Source organism: Rhincodon typus, chromosome 14 (assembly GCF_021869965.1).
Source record: "Rhincodon typus isolate 14 chromosome 14, sRhiTyp1.1, whole genome shotgun sequence".
NCBI classification, from domain to species: domain Eukaryota; kingdom Metazoa; phylum Chordata; class Chondrichthyes; order Orectolobiformes; family Rhincodontidae; genus Rhincodon; species Rhincodon typus.
Genome location: NC_063345.1, coordinates 59,025,015 through 59,043,541, shown reverse-complemented (window position 1 = coordinate 59,043,541; position 18,527 = coordinate 59,025,015). Strand labels below are relative to the sequence as shown.

The 18,527-nt window shown below is 36.4% G+C and overlaps 1 protein-coding gene across 5 annotated transcripts in view; it reads left to right on the top strand.

Annotated features, from left to right (window-relative positions):
* LOC109913834 (fibronectin type-III domain-containing protein 3A-like) overlaps positions 1-18,091 on the top strand; it is a 154,197-nt gene extending 136,106 nt beyond the window's left edge. For 4 of the 5 annotated variants that reach the window (XM_048605069.1, XM_020513382.2, XM_048605067.1 and 1 more), the window contains 11 exons: positions 1,564-1,632; positions 3,925-4,043; positions 5,058-5,163; positions 5,259-5,434; positions 6,064-6,177; positions 8,692-8,841; positions 8,991-9,274; positions 9,389-9,601; positions 10,252-10,418; positions 12,384-12,505; positions 15,475-18,064. In XM_048605069.1, the coding sequence (XP_048461026.1) occupies positions 1,564-1,632; positions 3,925-4,043; positions 5,058-5,163; positions 5,259-5,434; positions 6,064-6,177; positions 8,692-8,841; positions 8,991-9,274; positions 9,389-9,601; positions 10,252-10,418; positions 12,384-12,505; positions 15,475-15,792 (1,838 nt within the window). In that variant the 3' untranslated portion in view covers positions 15,793-18,064. Of the gene's footprint in view, positions 1-1,563; positions 1,633-3,924; positions 4,044-5,057; positions 5,164-5,258; positions 5,435-6,063; positions 6,178-8,691; positions 8,842-8,990; positions 9,275-9,388; positions 9,602-10,251; positions 10,419-12,383; positions 12,506-15,474 lie in introns of all 5 variants that reach the window. The other variant, XM_020513383.2, reaches the window with a different exon arrangement.
* The last annotated feature ends 436 nt before the right edge of the window (positions 18,092-18,527 follow it).

Below are 18,527 nucleotides of genomic sequence, written 5' to 3'. Positions count from 1 at the left end.
ATACATCAGTAGGTTTATTTGAAAACACAAGCTTTCGGAGTCTTACTCCTTCTTCAGGTGTTAGTGAGAGAGGTAGTATCAGACACAGATCTTATAAGTAAAAGATCAAAGGGCCACACCGCTGATGGGGCTGTCTCCCTCACATGCATGCACACTCACTCTCTCTCTCCCTCACACACACACTCGCATACAAACAGGCGCACATGCACACATGAATTTATGGGGTGAATTTGTATTTGCGGATATGTTCTATTTTGCTCAAAAAGCGCACAATTAATAGACAGTCTGTCAATGTGGCGTTTTATAAATTCCTGCTTTAGAAATAAAACCAGTCTGTCTGTAAACCAAAACACAGATTCTATACAAGGTCTCACGCCTAATGTGCATTGTCGGATCTAAAATGTTACTTTACACTGATAAAAACTTTAGTTTTCTCAGGACAGTGTCTTCAAAGGAATTTGGGTATTTACATATACATATTAATCTTTTCAAGCCTTCTACTGATTGAAGATTTAACAGCATCTTAGGTTTGTTTAGTACACCCTCATAAGTGATGTGACCCTTTATCTTTTACTTTTAAATTCTGAGTCTGATACGACCTCTCTCACTGACACCTGAAGAAGGAGTAAGAGTCTGAAAGCTTGTGTTTTCAAATAAGTCTATTGGACTATAACCTGGTGTTGTGTGATTTCAGAAATTAAATCTAGTTATTTTAACTCAATCATTCAATTACACTTTTTATTACTGCAGAGCTGCTACTAAATAGATCACTGCAAATTAATCATATGTCTTATGGTTTAATACCATTTCTAAGCAAATGATTCTGTCTGTACATTGTATATTCCAGTTAAGGAACTATCTTAGGTTAGTTTTAAAAGGAAATGCAAGTCGTATTTTTCTTGTTCAAAATATAATCACAATATAATCATGAAATCAATGTAGCAGAAATTGCAAAACGATATTTTGATAAAAGTTGCCATAGTCCTACTAGACCATTAGAAAGACCGGCAGCTGGTGGTGGGTCACCACATCTCAGGCGAGGGGAGAAGTTGAGAAGAGGTGTCTTTATGGTAACCTAAGCCAGTGTGTGAACTGAACTTATTCTGTTGGTATCACTCCGGGATCACAAACCAGCTATCTAACCAACCTGCAGAATATTTTGATATTGCCATTAATAAGGTTAAGGTAAATAATCTTCATTAATACAAGAAACTAAAATTGTATTCGTGCAGTGTGCACCAGAATTGTAAATTCTTGTGATATGTATGACTTGAAATCCTGAGGAAGTATATCATTTCTTAATGTTATGTTGGCTTTGATGTAGCTGAATACATTACATTAATATAGGCCTGTTCATATCCCACGCCTCTCGGGAAGTTGTACTTATGTGCTTAAAGCTCCATTAAATACCCCTATTTATAGCTAATATGTTTGAGCAATACTATAGGAGAATCATGGTTGCAGTGAAATCTTACATATCTTTTTGATTGCGTAAAAGATTTGCATCTGCCTTCTGAAATATTCAGTGTATTCAAGTCATCAAACTCTTTTTTTTTTTTGCAGACCCACCGAAAGATAATGGAGGGTCGGAGATTACCAAGTATGTACTGGAACTGTCAGAGGGTTTGAATGGTAAATGTACTTTTTTGACTTTCACTCTGGGTCTTCTCAAATATTTGTGCAAAATATTCCTATTCTGTTGACTCTGGAGTGGTGAAATACATAATTGTGGCACTTCAAAAAATTTATTTCACTTTTTCTAAAATTGTGATTGGTGCTAGTATTGGTTGTATTCAGCTGTTTTGTCTTTTTCACTTTGATAGCTTTAGTTTGCTTTGTTTTCCTAGCTAAGGAAGGAAAGCCAAATTTTTTGATTTCAAGATGGCATTAAACAATTCAAATAATTCTACATGTGTACCTTCCAGATCCTGGGACACAAACATAATAGTTGCAAAGATTGTGTCTTTGTATCTTTCTTTATTCTTGTTTGTGGACTAAAATGGGAAAACAGTCGTTAAAACCAAAAACTAAAGAAGGATTTGCTACATTTTTACGAACAACTTAACAAGAACTGATAGAGCTGTGTTTACAGAGTTGCTTTGCAATCAATGGGGGACGAGAGATAAAGCGTGTGGCCAGAGAGAGATTCAGCCAGCAATGGATTGCTAATTGGTTTGTACAATTGTGACTAGTTGCAGATACCAGGTTATCAACTTGCCAGCATGTCTCTGGTTCTTGGGGCGCTGAACAGCTGGTGTGTGAGAACAGTGCAGTGTGTGTCTGTCTCATGCCAGTAAAAGTAACTGAAGCCTGAAATAATCCAGTTATTTCCTCCCACCAGTTGCTGTAAGCTGTTGCCCTTAACTGATAACTGAATGACTCTACTTAATGTAATAATCGGCATGTGCTTCTGCAGCGAAATTAAAGAATGTGCAGAAGCAGATCAGAGAACTGAAGGACTTGGGAATCAAAAAGAATATCTCATCAATCCACAGGATTGATGGTGCTGTTGAACTGCATTTCTTAAGTTTTTTTTTAAACCTCCACCTGTAACAGCAATGTATTTCTGTTTGTCTGTATCGCTCTGTTCACGTGTGTAGAAGTCTTAAAAAAGTGGGGTTAGGGTTTCAACTAGTAGTTTATTTTTGATGATGGATGGTTTTGTTTCATCTGTGGTTAGTATTTGTTTGTAATAAAAAGTAGTTTTTGTTAAGCCCAAGAACCTGATTGTGTTTTCTGTTAATTTGTGTTCATCAGACAAGTAAACAATGGACTTTGAATACTTCGCATAAATTATTAACCTGGGTGACAATCCCCAGAGTAGTGGACCTCAAGAATCAGTTTCATTTCCCAAGTAAAATCGTACATATGTAATATAGTGAAAAACGTATATCACCAAATAAAATGCACTCTGTTTAATAATACTTCTGACAGATTTGCAAAGAAGACCAGCTTTGATCTATCCAAGTTAGCTAATTTTGGAGTTGGATATATATTTTTATTTTCAATATAATTTTTGCAGTTATAAATATTATGTATCATTGCTATGTACTGTGACGAATATGACTTACCCCTGGGCAGTTTTGCTTTTTTGAAATATGATGACTTTTCAAAAGTTTCAAGTATAGACATCCTTTAGATCTTAAACCATTCATTTGGAAAAATACAACGTACATTTATTTATCACCTTACGCATCCTCAAGATTTCAAGTTGTTATCAACAATAAATTTTTTTAATGTATGTTTGATATAAGCAAATGCAGCAACTAGTTTGCTGCCTGTGAGGTCTCTCAGAATAGTCATATGATAAGTAACCAGTTAATATTTATGATATTGTTGATCTAAAAATAAGAATTGGCTAGAACAATGGAAAAGCTCCTCTTTGAAAAGTCCAATATCTCTCAAACTTACAGCACAGAGAAATGTGAATGGTGCATTATCCTTGTGCTGGCCAAGAGCAAGTTATTCAGCCTAATCCCATATTCAGCTCTTGGTCCATAGTCATATGGATTGTGGCACTTTAAGTAAATATCTAAACAGGGTTTCTGCTTCTGTCACTCCTTCAGGCAGGTACTTGCACTCAGCAACGTCGGGGGGGTGGGGGGCTTTTTAATATCCTGAGGAAGCAAATGTTCTCCCAGAATGGCAAAAATGGCTGAAGAGATGAGCTGTCTTCATGAGCACATATATGTTGAGTATAACTGGTGCAGTTGCTGTACCTTGCTGGTGCTGTCAGACAAATAGTGCACATGGCTTTGTAGCTTCTTATAAGATTCACTCTAGCAAGAAGATAAGTCTTGGCCAAAATGATTCAGCAAATCGTTTGGCACTTAAGACCAATTTGACATCTTCTAAAAGATCTGGCCTAGTTTAAAAATCAGTTATTTGAATAGCACATAGTTAATATTAATTTGTGTTTTTCAGAGAATAAATGGGACATGGTGTATAATGGACTTACCAGAGAGCATGTCTGTGATCATCTAAAAGCTGGTACATTGTATAGAATGAGGGTTTACTGCATTAGTAGTGGAGGACAAAGTCAGGTAAGAAGTTATTTAGTTGAATATGTTCTTAAAACGTTTTGTGAACTTTTGAACTCATTAAGGCCAGACATTTTAATTTCTGTTTCCTGTTTGTATATATCAATCACATCAAGATATTGAGCTAACACTGCTTGAGGAATCCATTTAACTTCCATTAATATTATTTAACTTCACTTCTGAAAAAGACTGCCTGTTGGCTTCCCGTTCAGGTACTTCCATCCCAAGTAGTTCAGAAAAATGGAAAACATATCGTATGCTCTTTGATTAAATAGCTCAGTCACCAAATCTTCTTATTCATATAGACCTTAGTCTTTTTAATGATCAGCTAAAATTGAATGCGCCAACAATAAATTTCAGTTTCATGGTTCGTGTTAGATGTCAGTATAATTGAGCCTACAGTAAGGTTGGCCCCTGTTTCCTACTAGCCTGCTCACTGAACAGTGTACCATAATGTAGCTCAGAAATGATATGTTGAGGTACCTCTGGGTTGGTTTCTAAGCTGGTTGACGTTTGCGAGTTCTACTTCCAACTAAGCCATTATGAAAAGCATCAGGGTTTTCCCTTTGGCAATGTCAGATTAACTTGGTGAGGAAGTAGATTACACTTTGCATGTAGTCAAAAAATCAGCTTTTCCTTAAGCAAGACAGTGTTCTTTGTTGTATTACCCAACAATTTATTTTGCAATTTCCCTTTAATGTAAAATTCTGAAGCAATTAGGCCCTGTGCCATGTGTAAACAGAGTTTGATGTTGAGGAACACCCAACTATGAATCATGCTGCTTGCAGACCAGTGTTGATATTTACTGTGGAATCTCCATGTGTTTCCTACAACATCTTGAGGAAGTGCAAAGCTACCATGTAAATACATCAGAAATCTTTTCCGCATCTGCTGCAAACTGCACTATTAAATATCTGGAATGTTAACGAAAATTGATTCATTCATAATTTTCAGTTGTAGCCTAGGTGATACAAGGAAAATAGTGATGCTGTAATCAATTTCTTTTTCCTTAAATAGGTTTCTGAGGTTTTAGCTGTACAAACTGCAGCCGTTGTTCCTGGCCGTTGTCAACCCCTTCGCCTCTCTGGTAAAGCTAAAGCTAGAGAAGTGGCACTCCGATGGGGTAAGAACTTTGCCAAATGTGTGATGCACTGCTGTCTGCACACCACCTACATCTCAACCTAATGGTTCCTTTTCTCTTTTGTCATTGCTTGGCAGCACCACCTATGGTAAATGGTGGCTCCGCAGTCACGGAATACTCAGTGGAGATCGGAGAGCCAGGATTGGACGATCGAAGACTTGTCTACAAGGGTCCAGAGCTTGAATGTACAGTAGGCAGTCTTTTGCCAGGGAAGAAGTACAGTTTCTGGGTAAAAGCTGCAAACAAAGTTGGGGTAAGAAGCAAACTCAGATAACTGATTTTAAATTTAACAACTGAAATTATTGGTGATAACGTGACTGTCAATAACTGGATGTGCAAAAGCACAAAATACTTGAGAGGATTTCATTTTAATATGATTTTTAAAATTGTAGTTTAGTGCAGTTATCAGAAACCTCACTTAAGTTACCTCACTCGTGTTCAGTTTAAGGTAGGATCAATATTTGAATACTCTGTGAAATAATGCAATTCTAAATAAAGTTGACAAAAAGCTTATTAAAAATGACCAAACAATGGAATGGTTAATCCAGACCAACATGAGAAAATTTGTTGATTTTATAATTGTTATTTTTTTCTTAATTTTACATATGAAAGCATATAAAAACTAATTGACAATTTTGATTCTAGTGAAAATTGTAAGTCATTTTTAGCAGACCTTTTTAATACAGTCATGGTATTTCTAAGCCTATTTTGAAAGCATAAAACTCAATGTTCCTTTGCAATTTTTAATACTTGAGGTCTTTTGAAGGGGTGTTTAAATGTTGTGTTTGTACTTTAGTTTCAGTAATTGCCAGTATACTTTTGATATAGTTGGTGTTGCCTTTAATGCATTTTAAACTGCATGTGATTTGCTTCCTCCTGTAGTATGGTCCATGTTCTGACAGCACTGATATACCCACAGCGGCAGCACCCCCTGACCAATGCAACATACCAGTTGTAACGTGTAAGACAGCCACATGTGTACATGTGCATTGGGAGGTACACTTTCTTGCCTTTTAAATTATTGAGTTTAGCAGTGTTAAATAATAAAAATGTGTAATGGAATGAGAATTGCTATTCATTTTATAATTGATGGACAATATCAGATATTTCACTATTATGGAATGTATTCTAGCTATCTATCATAGGATATATCATAATCACCATAAGGAATTTGTCATTAGGTTGTCAGTTGTTAACTGCCAAAAGTGTCCTATGAAATGTATTGCACAAAGATTGGCAATAATCAATGTTACAACCACCGCAGTCAATTTCCAGATCCTTTCATGTATCCAAGTAACAGTTCAAGGTTTCTTGTATCCTTCTATATTTATGTCTTAACTTAAACGTTATTGAGTTGTAATAGCTTGTGTTCTTTCCACACTGTTTTTGGTCTGCTCTTAACAACTGACATTATCCTGCACAGATTGCTATCGTTTGGAAAAGTTGTGATGGAGTAACACTCGGGTTGAGTCAGGGGTGTAGAAAGGGATAAAATTTTGACATATAGTTCTTATCCAAAGATTCCTCATCAATGAATAAGTGGCAAGACGAGAAAAATTCAAAATAATAGCTGTGGCAGTGTACAACCACAGGACTCAATATGAAAATGATTTCGCCTGCTGACGCTAACACAAAAATTACAATTTCAAGATACAATTTAATCCACTCAGAACACCTTCAATGTGTCTGAATAAAGCCAATTGATTTCATTATGTATGACACATAATGCTAGCTCTTGCCAGAGGGAGAACTTATGTTAACGATGCACGTTATAGTAATATGGAAATCAGCCAGAAAATTGAGAATTTAAAGGTATTCTATGATCTGTGAATCTCCACACATTTTCATTAGATTTATAGCATTCTAATGGTTTTGCATCACAATTCCTCTTGCAAATCAACTGCCCATCAAAAGTCACCACAGGAAGTTATGTCCAAGAGTTAATAGCAAAATCCTCATTTTTAATGCACTGCTAATAAGAATGTAAGAACTAGGAGTAGCCAGTTCAGACCCTTGAGCCTGCTGCACCATTGGGTTCAGTCATGCTGATCTCACCTCGGCCTCAACTCCACTTTCCTGCCCACTCTTCATAACCCTTCAAACTTTACTAATTAAAAATCTATCTCCTCCTCAAATTTACTCAATGTCCCAGAATCCACTGCACTCTGGGATATTGCATTTCATGGATTCACAACCCTTTGAGAGAAGTATTTTCTTGTTTCTGTTTAAATCTGCTACTCCTTATGCTACAACTAGGACCTCTCATTTTAGATTGTCCCACATGAGGAAACATCCTTTCTTTATCTACTTTGTCAATCCCCTTCAGCATCTTTTACCCCTCAGTTGGATCTTCCATTCTCTAAATGTCAGTGAGTATAAGCCTAAGCTGTTCAATTTCACTTCTTGAGACTAACTCCTTATCTCTACAATCAATCTAGTGAACCTCTTCTGAACTACCTCTAATGTAACTACATCCCTCCTCAAATAAGCAGACTACTGTTATGCGCAGTATTCTAGGTGCAGTCTAATTAATGTATAGTTTCAGCAACATTTCCCTACTTTTATGCTGTATCCCTATTGCAATAAATGCTAAAATTCCTTTATTACCTGCTGTACCTGCATGCTAGTTTCATGAAATTCATACACTAAGATACCCAGACCCCTCTGGCTGAGAAGTTGAACAGTTTAAACTTGCCTATCTCATTCCTGTGTGCAGTTCTACATTTTAAGCATGTTAAACTTTTAGTTTTTTTTTTCTTATTTTTCTTTGTCTTTTAGACCAACCTTTCTATCCCTATCTCTGATGTGATTATAAATTTACATTTCTTCAATCCTCTGTTTCTTTGTAAATTCTTAAATGTAATTGGTTGATTCTGCCACACACTGAGGCCCAAATGACCTAATGTCCTCACAGCACCATTATTAGATCCTAATTCCAACATTTTAGAGTGCAAAAATTCCAGTGAAAAGAGTGAACAATGAAGTCTAACTAACGGCATAAAACATCAGGTATCCTTCTCCAGCAAAATCTTGCCCATTGTAACGGCATTGCTATTGCTTCTCTCACTGGTAGTGTATTGCACCTCGGTCTGTCACATGCAATGAATATTAGTTGAGTCTGTTGTAGGCACATTGAAGAAAATATACCAGGAAAATTATCTTCTATGGTAAATGACATTAAAGCTGAAAAGCAAAGGATTATGAAAATGGTGCCAAATGTTAGCACAGAAGGTTTAGGTACAGGTTCTGACACAGTTGGTAGATGGAAAAGTTAACAAACTACTTGCGCATACCTCGCAATACACAAGAATGCAACAAAATGAAATTCATAAGGGTACCTTAAATCCTTTAAGTTTAGGCACGTTGTGACTGGTGTTGATCTTTGGACATTTTATGTTCTGATGATGATTAGATGGTTTGAAAAGTAAATATCTGTTTGTTGTTAATGCCAAAAATTGCTTCGTCGAGCTGCATTGAGCTAAGCTGTATAATGTCTTCATTTCTCCTCAGTGCCCTCCATCTAATGGTTCTGAAATCACAGAATTCAGGCTCGAATTTGGAGGCATGGAAGGTTGCATGCAAGTTATTTACTGTGGTCCTGCCCTTAGTTATGAAGTGAAAGCCCTAACACCAGCAACAGCATACTACTGTAGGGTTCAGGTAGGAACGATATCTTAATTTTAACATGGCAATTATCACAAAACTCTCTTCCTGGTTTTTCATTTATGCAATATCATTTTGACAATTATTTTGCATGTCGTTTGCATTGTTGAAATGAGCCTTTTGCATTTTTTTCTTGCCTCACGCAGGCTGTGAACGCTGCAGGTCCTGGATACTATAGCGATACTGCCGTATGTATGACACCTGCCTCAGTGCCAGCTGCAGTTAGTGTACTGCAAGTGATTGATGAAGACCAGCTGGAAAATGTTCTTCCTTCACCATCAACGTGCCTTGCTATTCAGTGGGAGGAGCCTTGCTGCCATGGATCTGAAGTCATTGGTTATAACATAGAATATGGAGATAAGCAAATTGCAGGAGTAAGCAAAGTCACAAGTGCCATCATTGAGGATCTGCAACCAGATACAGCATACAGGTATTTGGTTAGACTGAGTTGATTATATTTAGTTATCTTCTGTGAACAACTGTAACGATAAGAGTAGTTTAAAATCCTAGTCATCAGCATTTGACTTGTCACTTCTATTTTCAGGATACGAGTACAAGCCGTCAACAGTATTGGAGCAGGCCCTTTCAGTCATTCCATTAAAGCCAAAACAAAACCACTACCTCCTGAGCCACCTCACCTTGAGTGTGCAGTTTTCAGCTACCAGAGCCTTAAGCTTAAGTGGGGGGATGGGCCCAACAAAGCTTTAACCACGAATTCAACACAATATACCTTGCAAATGGAGGACAAATTTGGAAGGCAAGTATGGCTCCATTCAAATCTTACTTTTATTTCAAGTAACACGTAGCAAAATTCATCCATGCATTGACCACCAGGTTATTTCCATTTGTTTCAGTTTGTATTGTATTTTAAACAGTACTTTACACAATCTAGTATATGGCCATCAGAATTTCAAGTCATGACCTACAGAATTAAGAAACCGGTTGACCTTGCCAGGCCATCCTAACAGCAATCTGTAGAGTGGTTGGGAATTGGTGGCACCGTAAGACATGCTATTGCTTGAATTGTATAGAAACCAGTTAACGCCACTCATTCTGATAATTCATTGGTTTGCTATAATGTGATCATACCATCTCTGGTCTCTGTAGACATTATTGGAGTCAACTATGCTACCTGTTGATCTGAGTGATTCATAAACTGGGATTTTAATTTACACAGTGAAGTATTTCACATGCCCAAACTAGTTTATACAGACGAAAGAAGAAATCTTTTTGCAGTGCTTACTGATGTGACCTCCAAAATGTTGTGTAGTGTGAATACTTTATTGCGTAAATAGCTGGTTATTTAATTTGCTTTTGGTAAAGTGATACAATTTACTCTTAAGGGGAGTGCTTTCAGCTGTCTTTATAAAGGCTTGAATGTAACTTTATTATTTGCGTATTTTACAGGTTCGTTTCTGTCTATAGTGGGCCTTGTCATACGTATAAAGTCCAGAGATTGAATGAGTCCTCAACTTACAACTTTAGAATTCAGGCATACAATGATGCTGGAGAAGGACCATTTTCTGAAGTTTACACTTTCACCACAACCATATCTCCTCCTCCTCCACTTAAAGGTAGGTCCTGTGAAAGTTCTGTTATATTGAAAGAATGCAGATTTTGTGACACATACTCGAATTATATGAAATGATCATGGTTTCCTCATGAGAACGTAGCAGCCACAAAACCTTTGAATTAATTTCATACCTAGGTTCTATTCCCAATTTGTTGTATATCAATTTGCTTTTGATCATCCTGGAATCAAAAAGGATGCTAAATCACTATAGCAAGGTACAGTTACAATATTTTCTGTCGTTATAAATTGATACTTACTTTTAGACAACTGTGATGTTGTCTCACGCATTGAATAAAGAGGAAAAGATTAATGATCCCTGGGATGATAATATGAACTATTGGCAGGTTAAACTTTACGGAGGGAGATACCTTTGTAGACTGATGTAATCACTATGTATAATGTCAGTCATGAAAGACATGAAGTATTTATCCTTAATATTCTCAAATGAGTAGTTGGATTTATGTTGCACACAATCTTATTTGAAACTAGTAAATCAAGTATCAAAGGTTCCCTTGCTACAATGCTTGTAACCATTAATCGTAAATTTCTGTAAATCACATAAGCAGAAATAATGCCAGTGAATGTAGCAGAAAAATGCAGTGTTGAGAATTCAAGATTCCACTTTCAAAGCATCCAGTACTGTCATTGCAATGCTGTATTAGATGAAGAGACATTATAATAATGGTCCTGTGTGCCACTTTCCTTCAGTACAAACCTGGTTAAGCAATTGATATGATGAATTCTTGTTAAGTTTTTAAAAACAGTTGCTTTAGTGAAGTGATTAATTTATTCCTCTTTAGTTGTTCTCTGTTTGAGTAAGAAATAGGCTTGTGTAGGATGATTGTGGAAGAATTTCAGATGCAGTAATTGTGTGGATAAATACATGATTCCCATATGTTCCATACCATACAAATACGCCAAGCCTCAGCAATTTCACCTTTTTCATTCAGAATAATCTTATACTGCTTAAAGATTCAATATATTGGAATAATGAGAAAGATCTGGTGAATTGAACCTTGGACCATGCCATTCAGTGATGTGTAAATAAAAGCAAGTGGCTTTGCAGGTGTCTCTTATAGTGTTGGAGTTGGAACTAGGTTTGCATATATATATTCCCGTAACTGTGAGGTGATGCCCTTGCACTTTGCTTGGAAGGGCATTGAAAGTCAATATAAAATAGGTCTACAATTTGCAAGGGGGCTCAGGAGCGTGAAGATGTGCTCAGATCATTGAAGGTGGCAGGCGAGATGGAGAGAGCTGTGAATAAAGGATACAGTGTTCTCGCCTTTATTAATAGGGGCACGGATTGCAAGAGCAAGGAATTGATATTAAACTTGTACAAGACAATTGTTGGACCTGAACTGGAATATTGAGATTGCCACATTATAGGAAGGATGTGAATGCATTGGACAGAGGGCAGAAGCAATTTACAACGTTGGTTCCAAGAATGAGAAACTTCAATTATGAGGTTGGATTGAAGTTGGGACTGTTCTCCTTGGAGAGAGGAAAGCTGAGAAGAGATTTGATTGAGGTTTTGAAAATCATGAGTGGACTGAACAGAGTAGATAGCGAGAAGTTGTTTCCACTAGTAAAAGGAAAAAGAATGAGGGGGTGTAGGATGTTGTGAGAAAAATGCAAGCTGTTAGGGTATCAAATATACTGCCTGAAAATGTGAGTGGCAGCAGGTTCAATTGAGGCAGTTAAGAAGGCATTGGATGATTAGTTAGATAGAAGTGGTCTGCAGGGATATGGGACAATGACAGGAGATTGGCACTATGTCATCTCGGAAACCATGTTTACATGTGGGGCCGAATGGCTGTAACAATTCTGTGATGTATTTACTTTAGGTTTGTATTCATAAGTAAATGACAGAAGTAACCACTTGATTTCAACTTTTGGATGTTCTCATTGGCCTAATGCTCTGTTTTGTGTTGTAAACAGCTGTATTTTGTTTTATCTTTTTCAGCTCCCAGAGTACAAATGTTGGATGAAAACACTTGTGAAATCACGTGGGAAGCACTACAGCCAATGAAAGGAGATGCAATTGTTTACACACTTCAAATTATTATTGGGAGAGAAACTGAGCAGGTAGACTTAGTTCAGTTTTCTGATCTATTACACAAGCCTTGAATATGCACTTCTCCTGTCACAGTTAAGCTTTCTGTCAGTCTTGAATTTCACTTGAAATTTCTTATTTTATGCAATGAACTAGATGTTACTTTGTAAGATATTAGTATAAGCTGGCATATAAATCTATAATTAGTTGAGGTTCCAACCAACAAATGGAAAAGGAGAAAATTGAATAATTCAATGTCTGTCTCTGGTGTAAACTAATGCATGAAATCTTTAATGTTTGTCTCCTCTGCATGCTTTTTAACTTAGTCTTTTGAAATGACTTAGTAATTTAATACATGATGTCTCCCAGTGAGGCAGATTTTGAATTTTTGTTGTAACTTCAAACCTTTTGCGATTCATTAGTTTTATCTGTTGGATGATACAATAATTCTCTTTTCCATAATGAAATTATTTATGTTTTTAATGTGATTTTTGCAAATGGCAAATGTTCAATGTGCAAGGAGAGCTAAATTTGGATGCATTTCATGCATCTGAACTACTGAGATAGGCAAGAGGAATGGGTTGCATTTCAAACTTCCATTACGTGTTGACACTTCATATACAATGCCATGAGAGATTGGGAGGTTACAAGAAAAATTAACAGTTAGCAATACTCTTGCTCAACTGAGAAGTCAGTAGCTCCAGAATGAAAGAATCAGAGATTCGTGCCTTAAGACTTGGAAATAGGGAATAGAGGCAAAAACCGAGTTTAAGGAAAGATTCTCATTACTAATCATAGCTTGAGATCTTAACTTTATCTTGCCAACAGCAATAGCATGTGTCCTGTAAATTTTGTGACAAAATGGTTACTATATATTTAGATAATTTTTGTATAATTCCATTGCTTGTCATTTTTATAAATTGGCATCAATAATAAAATTGAATCTGTCTCACTATTTAGATTCTGCCAGTTATTTGATACTTAGTTTAGTTGCTATTATGTAAAGTTATTCTTTCAAAGAATTTTAGTAAATGAGGGTCAGAATAGTAAATGTTTTAGACTGGAAATTCTACTTGTGTACGGTAATGTTTTCTTTGCCAAAAGTCACAATCAGTAACTTAGTCTTACTTTTCCTTTCACATATGCTTTTTGTACCCACCATAAGGTCTGTTTGTCTTTTTCATCCATTGAGCTTTGAAGTGTAATCTTTTTTGTAAGCTACCCTGAATATTTACAATATTTATTCCTTGTTGACGTTGCATATAGGGAGTGCAGCCTAACTCAATGGAAAACAGAAGCTATTACACATGAAAGCATGAGTTTTTTTTAAATGGGAGGAGTTAAATTAGAAAAAAGCCAATGGTGTTTGCTTACATTGTACAATTGCAGCATGAAGCCTGAACCATCATAAACCTCATGTAGTACTGCTTAAGCGTATGTTACAGATGAACATTTCAGCACTGCTAATTAGTGCAGTAGGAATATTGCAATACTTGAATAAACTAGTACAGCAGTAGGAATGATTCTTTTAAGGAGTTTTAGACACTGGGGAATTAATGACAAATTTAGTGAATTGATAGACCTTTGGGCAGACCATCAAATCAATCAATAAATTAAGAAACAGGCATGTTGAATGAATTAATCAATTGGACATTGGCCACTCAATCAATAAAGTAAGGAGTACCAGCACTCAATCAATGAACCAGCAGGCAGCAACAATTTGGTAAATTAATGAAGCTGGGGACACACTAACAATTGTATGATTAATGGATCAATGGTAAAGGTACCAACAAATTAATTACTGCATTAGTGAGCCATGATGAATCGAGGGGGCAATAGACAGTGATGGCAAAATAAATGGAGAAACAAACATCAGTCTAACTTTACAGTAAGCAATTCTGTGGTACATCTACTATGTATAAAAGTACATGTTAAATTCCTAAACCAAATCTGTTTCTGGCTGGTGCAACTGATGCTGGCATTTGTGTATTAGCTTGAAAAATTAAAGACTTTGTATTCTTAAAGTGTCTTTCACAACTACTGGATATAACAAAGCACAATCTAGCTAATCAAGTATTTTTGAATAGTAGTCACTGTTAGAATGTAGGAAATGTAGACATGAGAAAGTAGATATTTTGGATAGAGTAATTCTCTCGAGCATGAGTGAGCTTTTTTCGTGATTTTAAGTAGTGTCATACAGCCATAGAGGTGTACAGCACAGAAACAAACTCTTCTTTCCAAACTGCCCATGGTGACTAGACATCCTAAATGAATCTAATCCCATTTGCTAGCATTTGGCCCATATCTCTCTAAAACCTTCCTATTCATACATACAATTACATCTGGATGGGTATCAGCCTCCAGCACTTCCTCTGGCAGCTCATTCCATACACGTACCCTTAAGTCCCCTTTAGATCATTCCCCTCTTACCTTAAACCTACGCCCTCTAGCTTTGGAATCCTCACCCTGGGGAAAAGACCTTGTCTATTTACCCTGTCGATTCCCCTAATGATTTTATAAACTTCTATTAGGTCACCCCTCAGCCTCCGACACTCCATGGAAGGTAGCCCAGCCTATTCAGTCTTGTTCCTATAGCTTAAATGCTGCAACCTTGACAACATCCTTGTAAATCTTTGCTGAACCCTTTCAAGTTTCATAACATCCTTTCTATACTAGGAGATCAGAATTGAATGCAGTATTCCAAAATTGAAGGATACATATTGACCAGGGCAGCAGTTTGGAGATAATTCCCCTGCTCCACTTCAAAAAAGACCCAATGCATTATTATATCCAATTGAGGGGGTATTCAGACCTCAGTTTAATGTTTCATCCTCTGCAGGTGCACCACTTCATTGCTACTGCATTGGAGAGTCAAGTGTAGATTTTTGCGTTAGGTCCTGTAGTCACTGCTCATAGCCTGGTGTATTACATTAACTGAAAAAATTGTTTAAATGTTTCATTTAACGCTAAATTACTCGTTGTTTTTGGTACTTAAATCTAGGTGTACAGGGGGCCAGAGACTTCATTTCGTCTAACAAACTTTCAGACAAACTGTGAATATCGGTTCAAAGTCTGTGCTGGCCGCCAGTATCGAGATGCTGCTGGAATGCAAGAACTCTATGGACCTTACAGTCCCACTGTGCCATTCTCATCTCAGAGACAAGAATCCGCCTCAAGTAGTACTGAAACTGCAGTAGAGCTCACAAAGGTCAACAGGGAAACACTAACTGACGAGCAGTTTGCCGCCCTGATTGTTGCAGGCTTTGCTGTAGTTTCTATTTTGTTTGCTTTCATTATTCAGTACTTTGTAATTAAGTAGAGAATGGAAAACACAAAATGGCTATGTTTGTATCATCTATGATAAAGACTCTGGCTTTTTTCTTGGTTTATCGTCCAAATTAAACTGATAATTGGAAATTATTCAATGCTGAGAACATACATTTCCATCTTTTTTGTTCCTACTGACAGACGTGAGGCAGTGGTAACAAAACCCTTAGCACATGCAAAGACACAATTTTCGTAAAAGGGTCAGCTGAGGCTTCTAATTCTTGGACCAGCTGTTCTACAGACAGCTAGAATTGCCTTAGTATTTTAGACTCTCAAGCCAGTGCTATCCAGCCATTAGAGGTTTAGGACAAATACTTTGCAAAAGGAGCCCTCTAAAAGAGCTGAGAGAGGTGTAGTAGATTTAAGCCAATTTTAAACAATATTAGGGAACACACTGAGACTCTCACTGGTTTTTTATGATCTAGAGCGGAGCTTTATTAGTGGTCATGACTTCAGATGAACTACGAACTACTTTATTGCAAATTTCTAGTGCATATGATTGGTTTCATTACATAAAAGAAAAGCATTGCTGACTGCAGGGTAATTAAATGTGTATTGAACATGACTTTGGAAAAATGTAGTTTGTACTATGCGGTTAGTTTGAAAAACAAAAGGTCCTGCAAATTGCATCACCTACATACTTTGAGGTGACAGTGTTGGGCCCCAGATTTGCATTTAAACTTTTTTGTGTTCTGGCAATCCATGAAGGTAATTCAGTGCTAATGTGTTTGCAGGAAACTGCAGCACTTTGTAGCAAAGCACAAATTTTAATAATGTCTCTGATTGTAACGGTGCAATATAAAAGTTGCAGTTTGTTATAAATGTTTCACTAGTTAAAACTGTGCAGTTTTTCCCGCAAAAATACAATATTAAGAAAAAAGCAAAGAACTGAAATATAAGTTTCTAAGTTTTCCCTTTAATAGAAATAGAGGAGAGAACGTGGTCCTTAAACTTTGTCCCCAAAGGTATTGTGAATCTCAGAACAAACTTGCAATTTTAGATGATAATTTAACGTTTTGCTAAGCATGATTTCCAAAATGCTGCAGGGTACCCAAATGACCATACTATCATATGCCATCTTACAGAATGTCAGTATTACATTCCACAACTTTTGCATCAGAGATGGTGCCATTCAGTTTTTTAATGATGTCCAAATGGAAGAAATCTTAGCATTTCACTTTCAACCAGCTCAGTTGGTTTGTAAAGAAAGGAAGGGATGAGTCATTGTGTTGTGAAGTAGCAATATTTTTTTCTCCTAGGAATTTCATTTATGGTGCAATTCTAAAATAATCTCTCCAAATATATATCTTCCATTTTATATTTTATTTATTACGGTTAAGTCGTCCAGGAAATTTATGTATGAATGTATTGTTATACTTGTAGAAAGTCTTAACTTAATTAACAGCTTCTCAATGTAGTGGAAGCCTTGTGTTTGCCGTGTTACCGGAAAGTATGTTTCCGTATTCAGATAACTAAACAGAAGCAAATGTTTTAGTCTTTATATCCTGTAGAATGGTTTAAGTGCTTTTCTTTCTTGGTGAACCTGTATCTTTGTTTCCTGTTTCATTTTTATTTCTTAAATGAATTGTGGCATTCAGTTAAAATAAAGATTCGGGACAGAGCTATTTTTGGTCTGTTTTGCCAAAGGTGATATCTTTTGATTTCAGTTTCTTTTAACGGGGCAAGCCACATAGGTGGTGGTTAGCTGTTTTATGGTGGTAGTTGGTTGAAATAATCCCATGTTGACATCTGGGCAAGCTGTGTTTCAGCAAGTCGTCAAAAAAGAATAAAACTGGCAGATTTCTGGACTAGAGTAATTTCATAAGAAACTTGTGGTGCCTGATTCTGGATGTTTTACATACAATAAACATAAATTGTATAACGGCTTCAACCATTGGCAGTAAGTTGATTACTGCAATTTATTGTACTGGGTACAGTAGTAATTTTATGTTGCATAGTTTTAATATTAAATATACATTCCAAAACGTACCTTAGGTGGCATTAATGTACTAAATCTTATTGCTTTCAACTTTGTATTGTACTATATGGAATCATTCACAGATTCATGTTAAAACTGCCATTCCTATGTATGACTAAACTGTAACTATCAAATAGATAATATATTTAATAATGGCAAATAAAATGTAAATTAATTACATAAAATGTTAAGGTTTTGTACATCAATACCTTATTTCAGATAAAAGCGTGTTTAGTTCTACATTTGATGTCTTGTACTCCTGCATCCGTATCCTAAGTCTGGACTAAGCCTCAAAATATAATTCATCTGACAGAAAATTGTGTTTTGGCTCATAACTGAAATGTAAGCTTTGACAATTTAACAAAAGCTATTTTCAAAAAATTATTTGGAAAGGAATTAACTTAGAGAAGTTGTCAATCATGACTTGGAGACTATTGTGATTTCCTTTCTGAATTCAGAGAGCATTCCCTGTACCAGCATGAAGGAATTTGAAGGAAGACATTCTCTCCAGTGATTGTGAATCTGTGGGCATTTTTTATTCAAGTACTTTCTACATATCTGTAGATAACTAAAAATCTTGTGTACAGCACTGCACCTGTGATGCTTGGAAGATTGCAGGGCAGGGATAAAACAACTGTTTATATGATCCTATAAGAGAAGTCACTTTGACATCTTGAATGGAAATGAACTTCACAGTAGTGAGTATTGAGCGGCCATATTATCGAGGATGAACACCAAATGTTGCACAA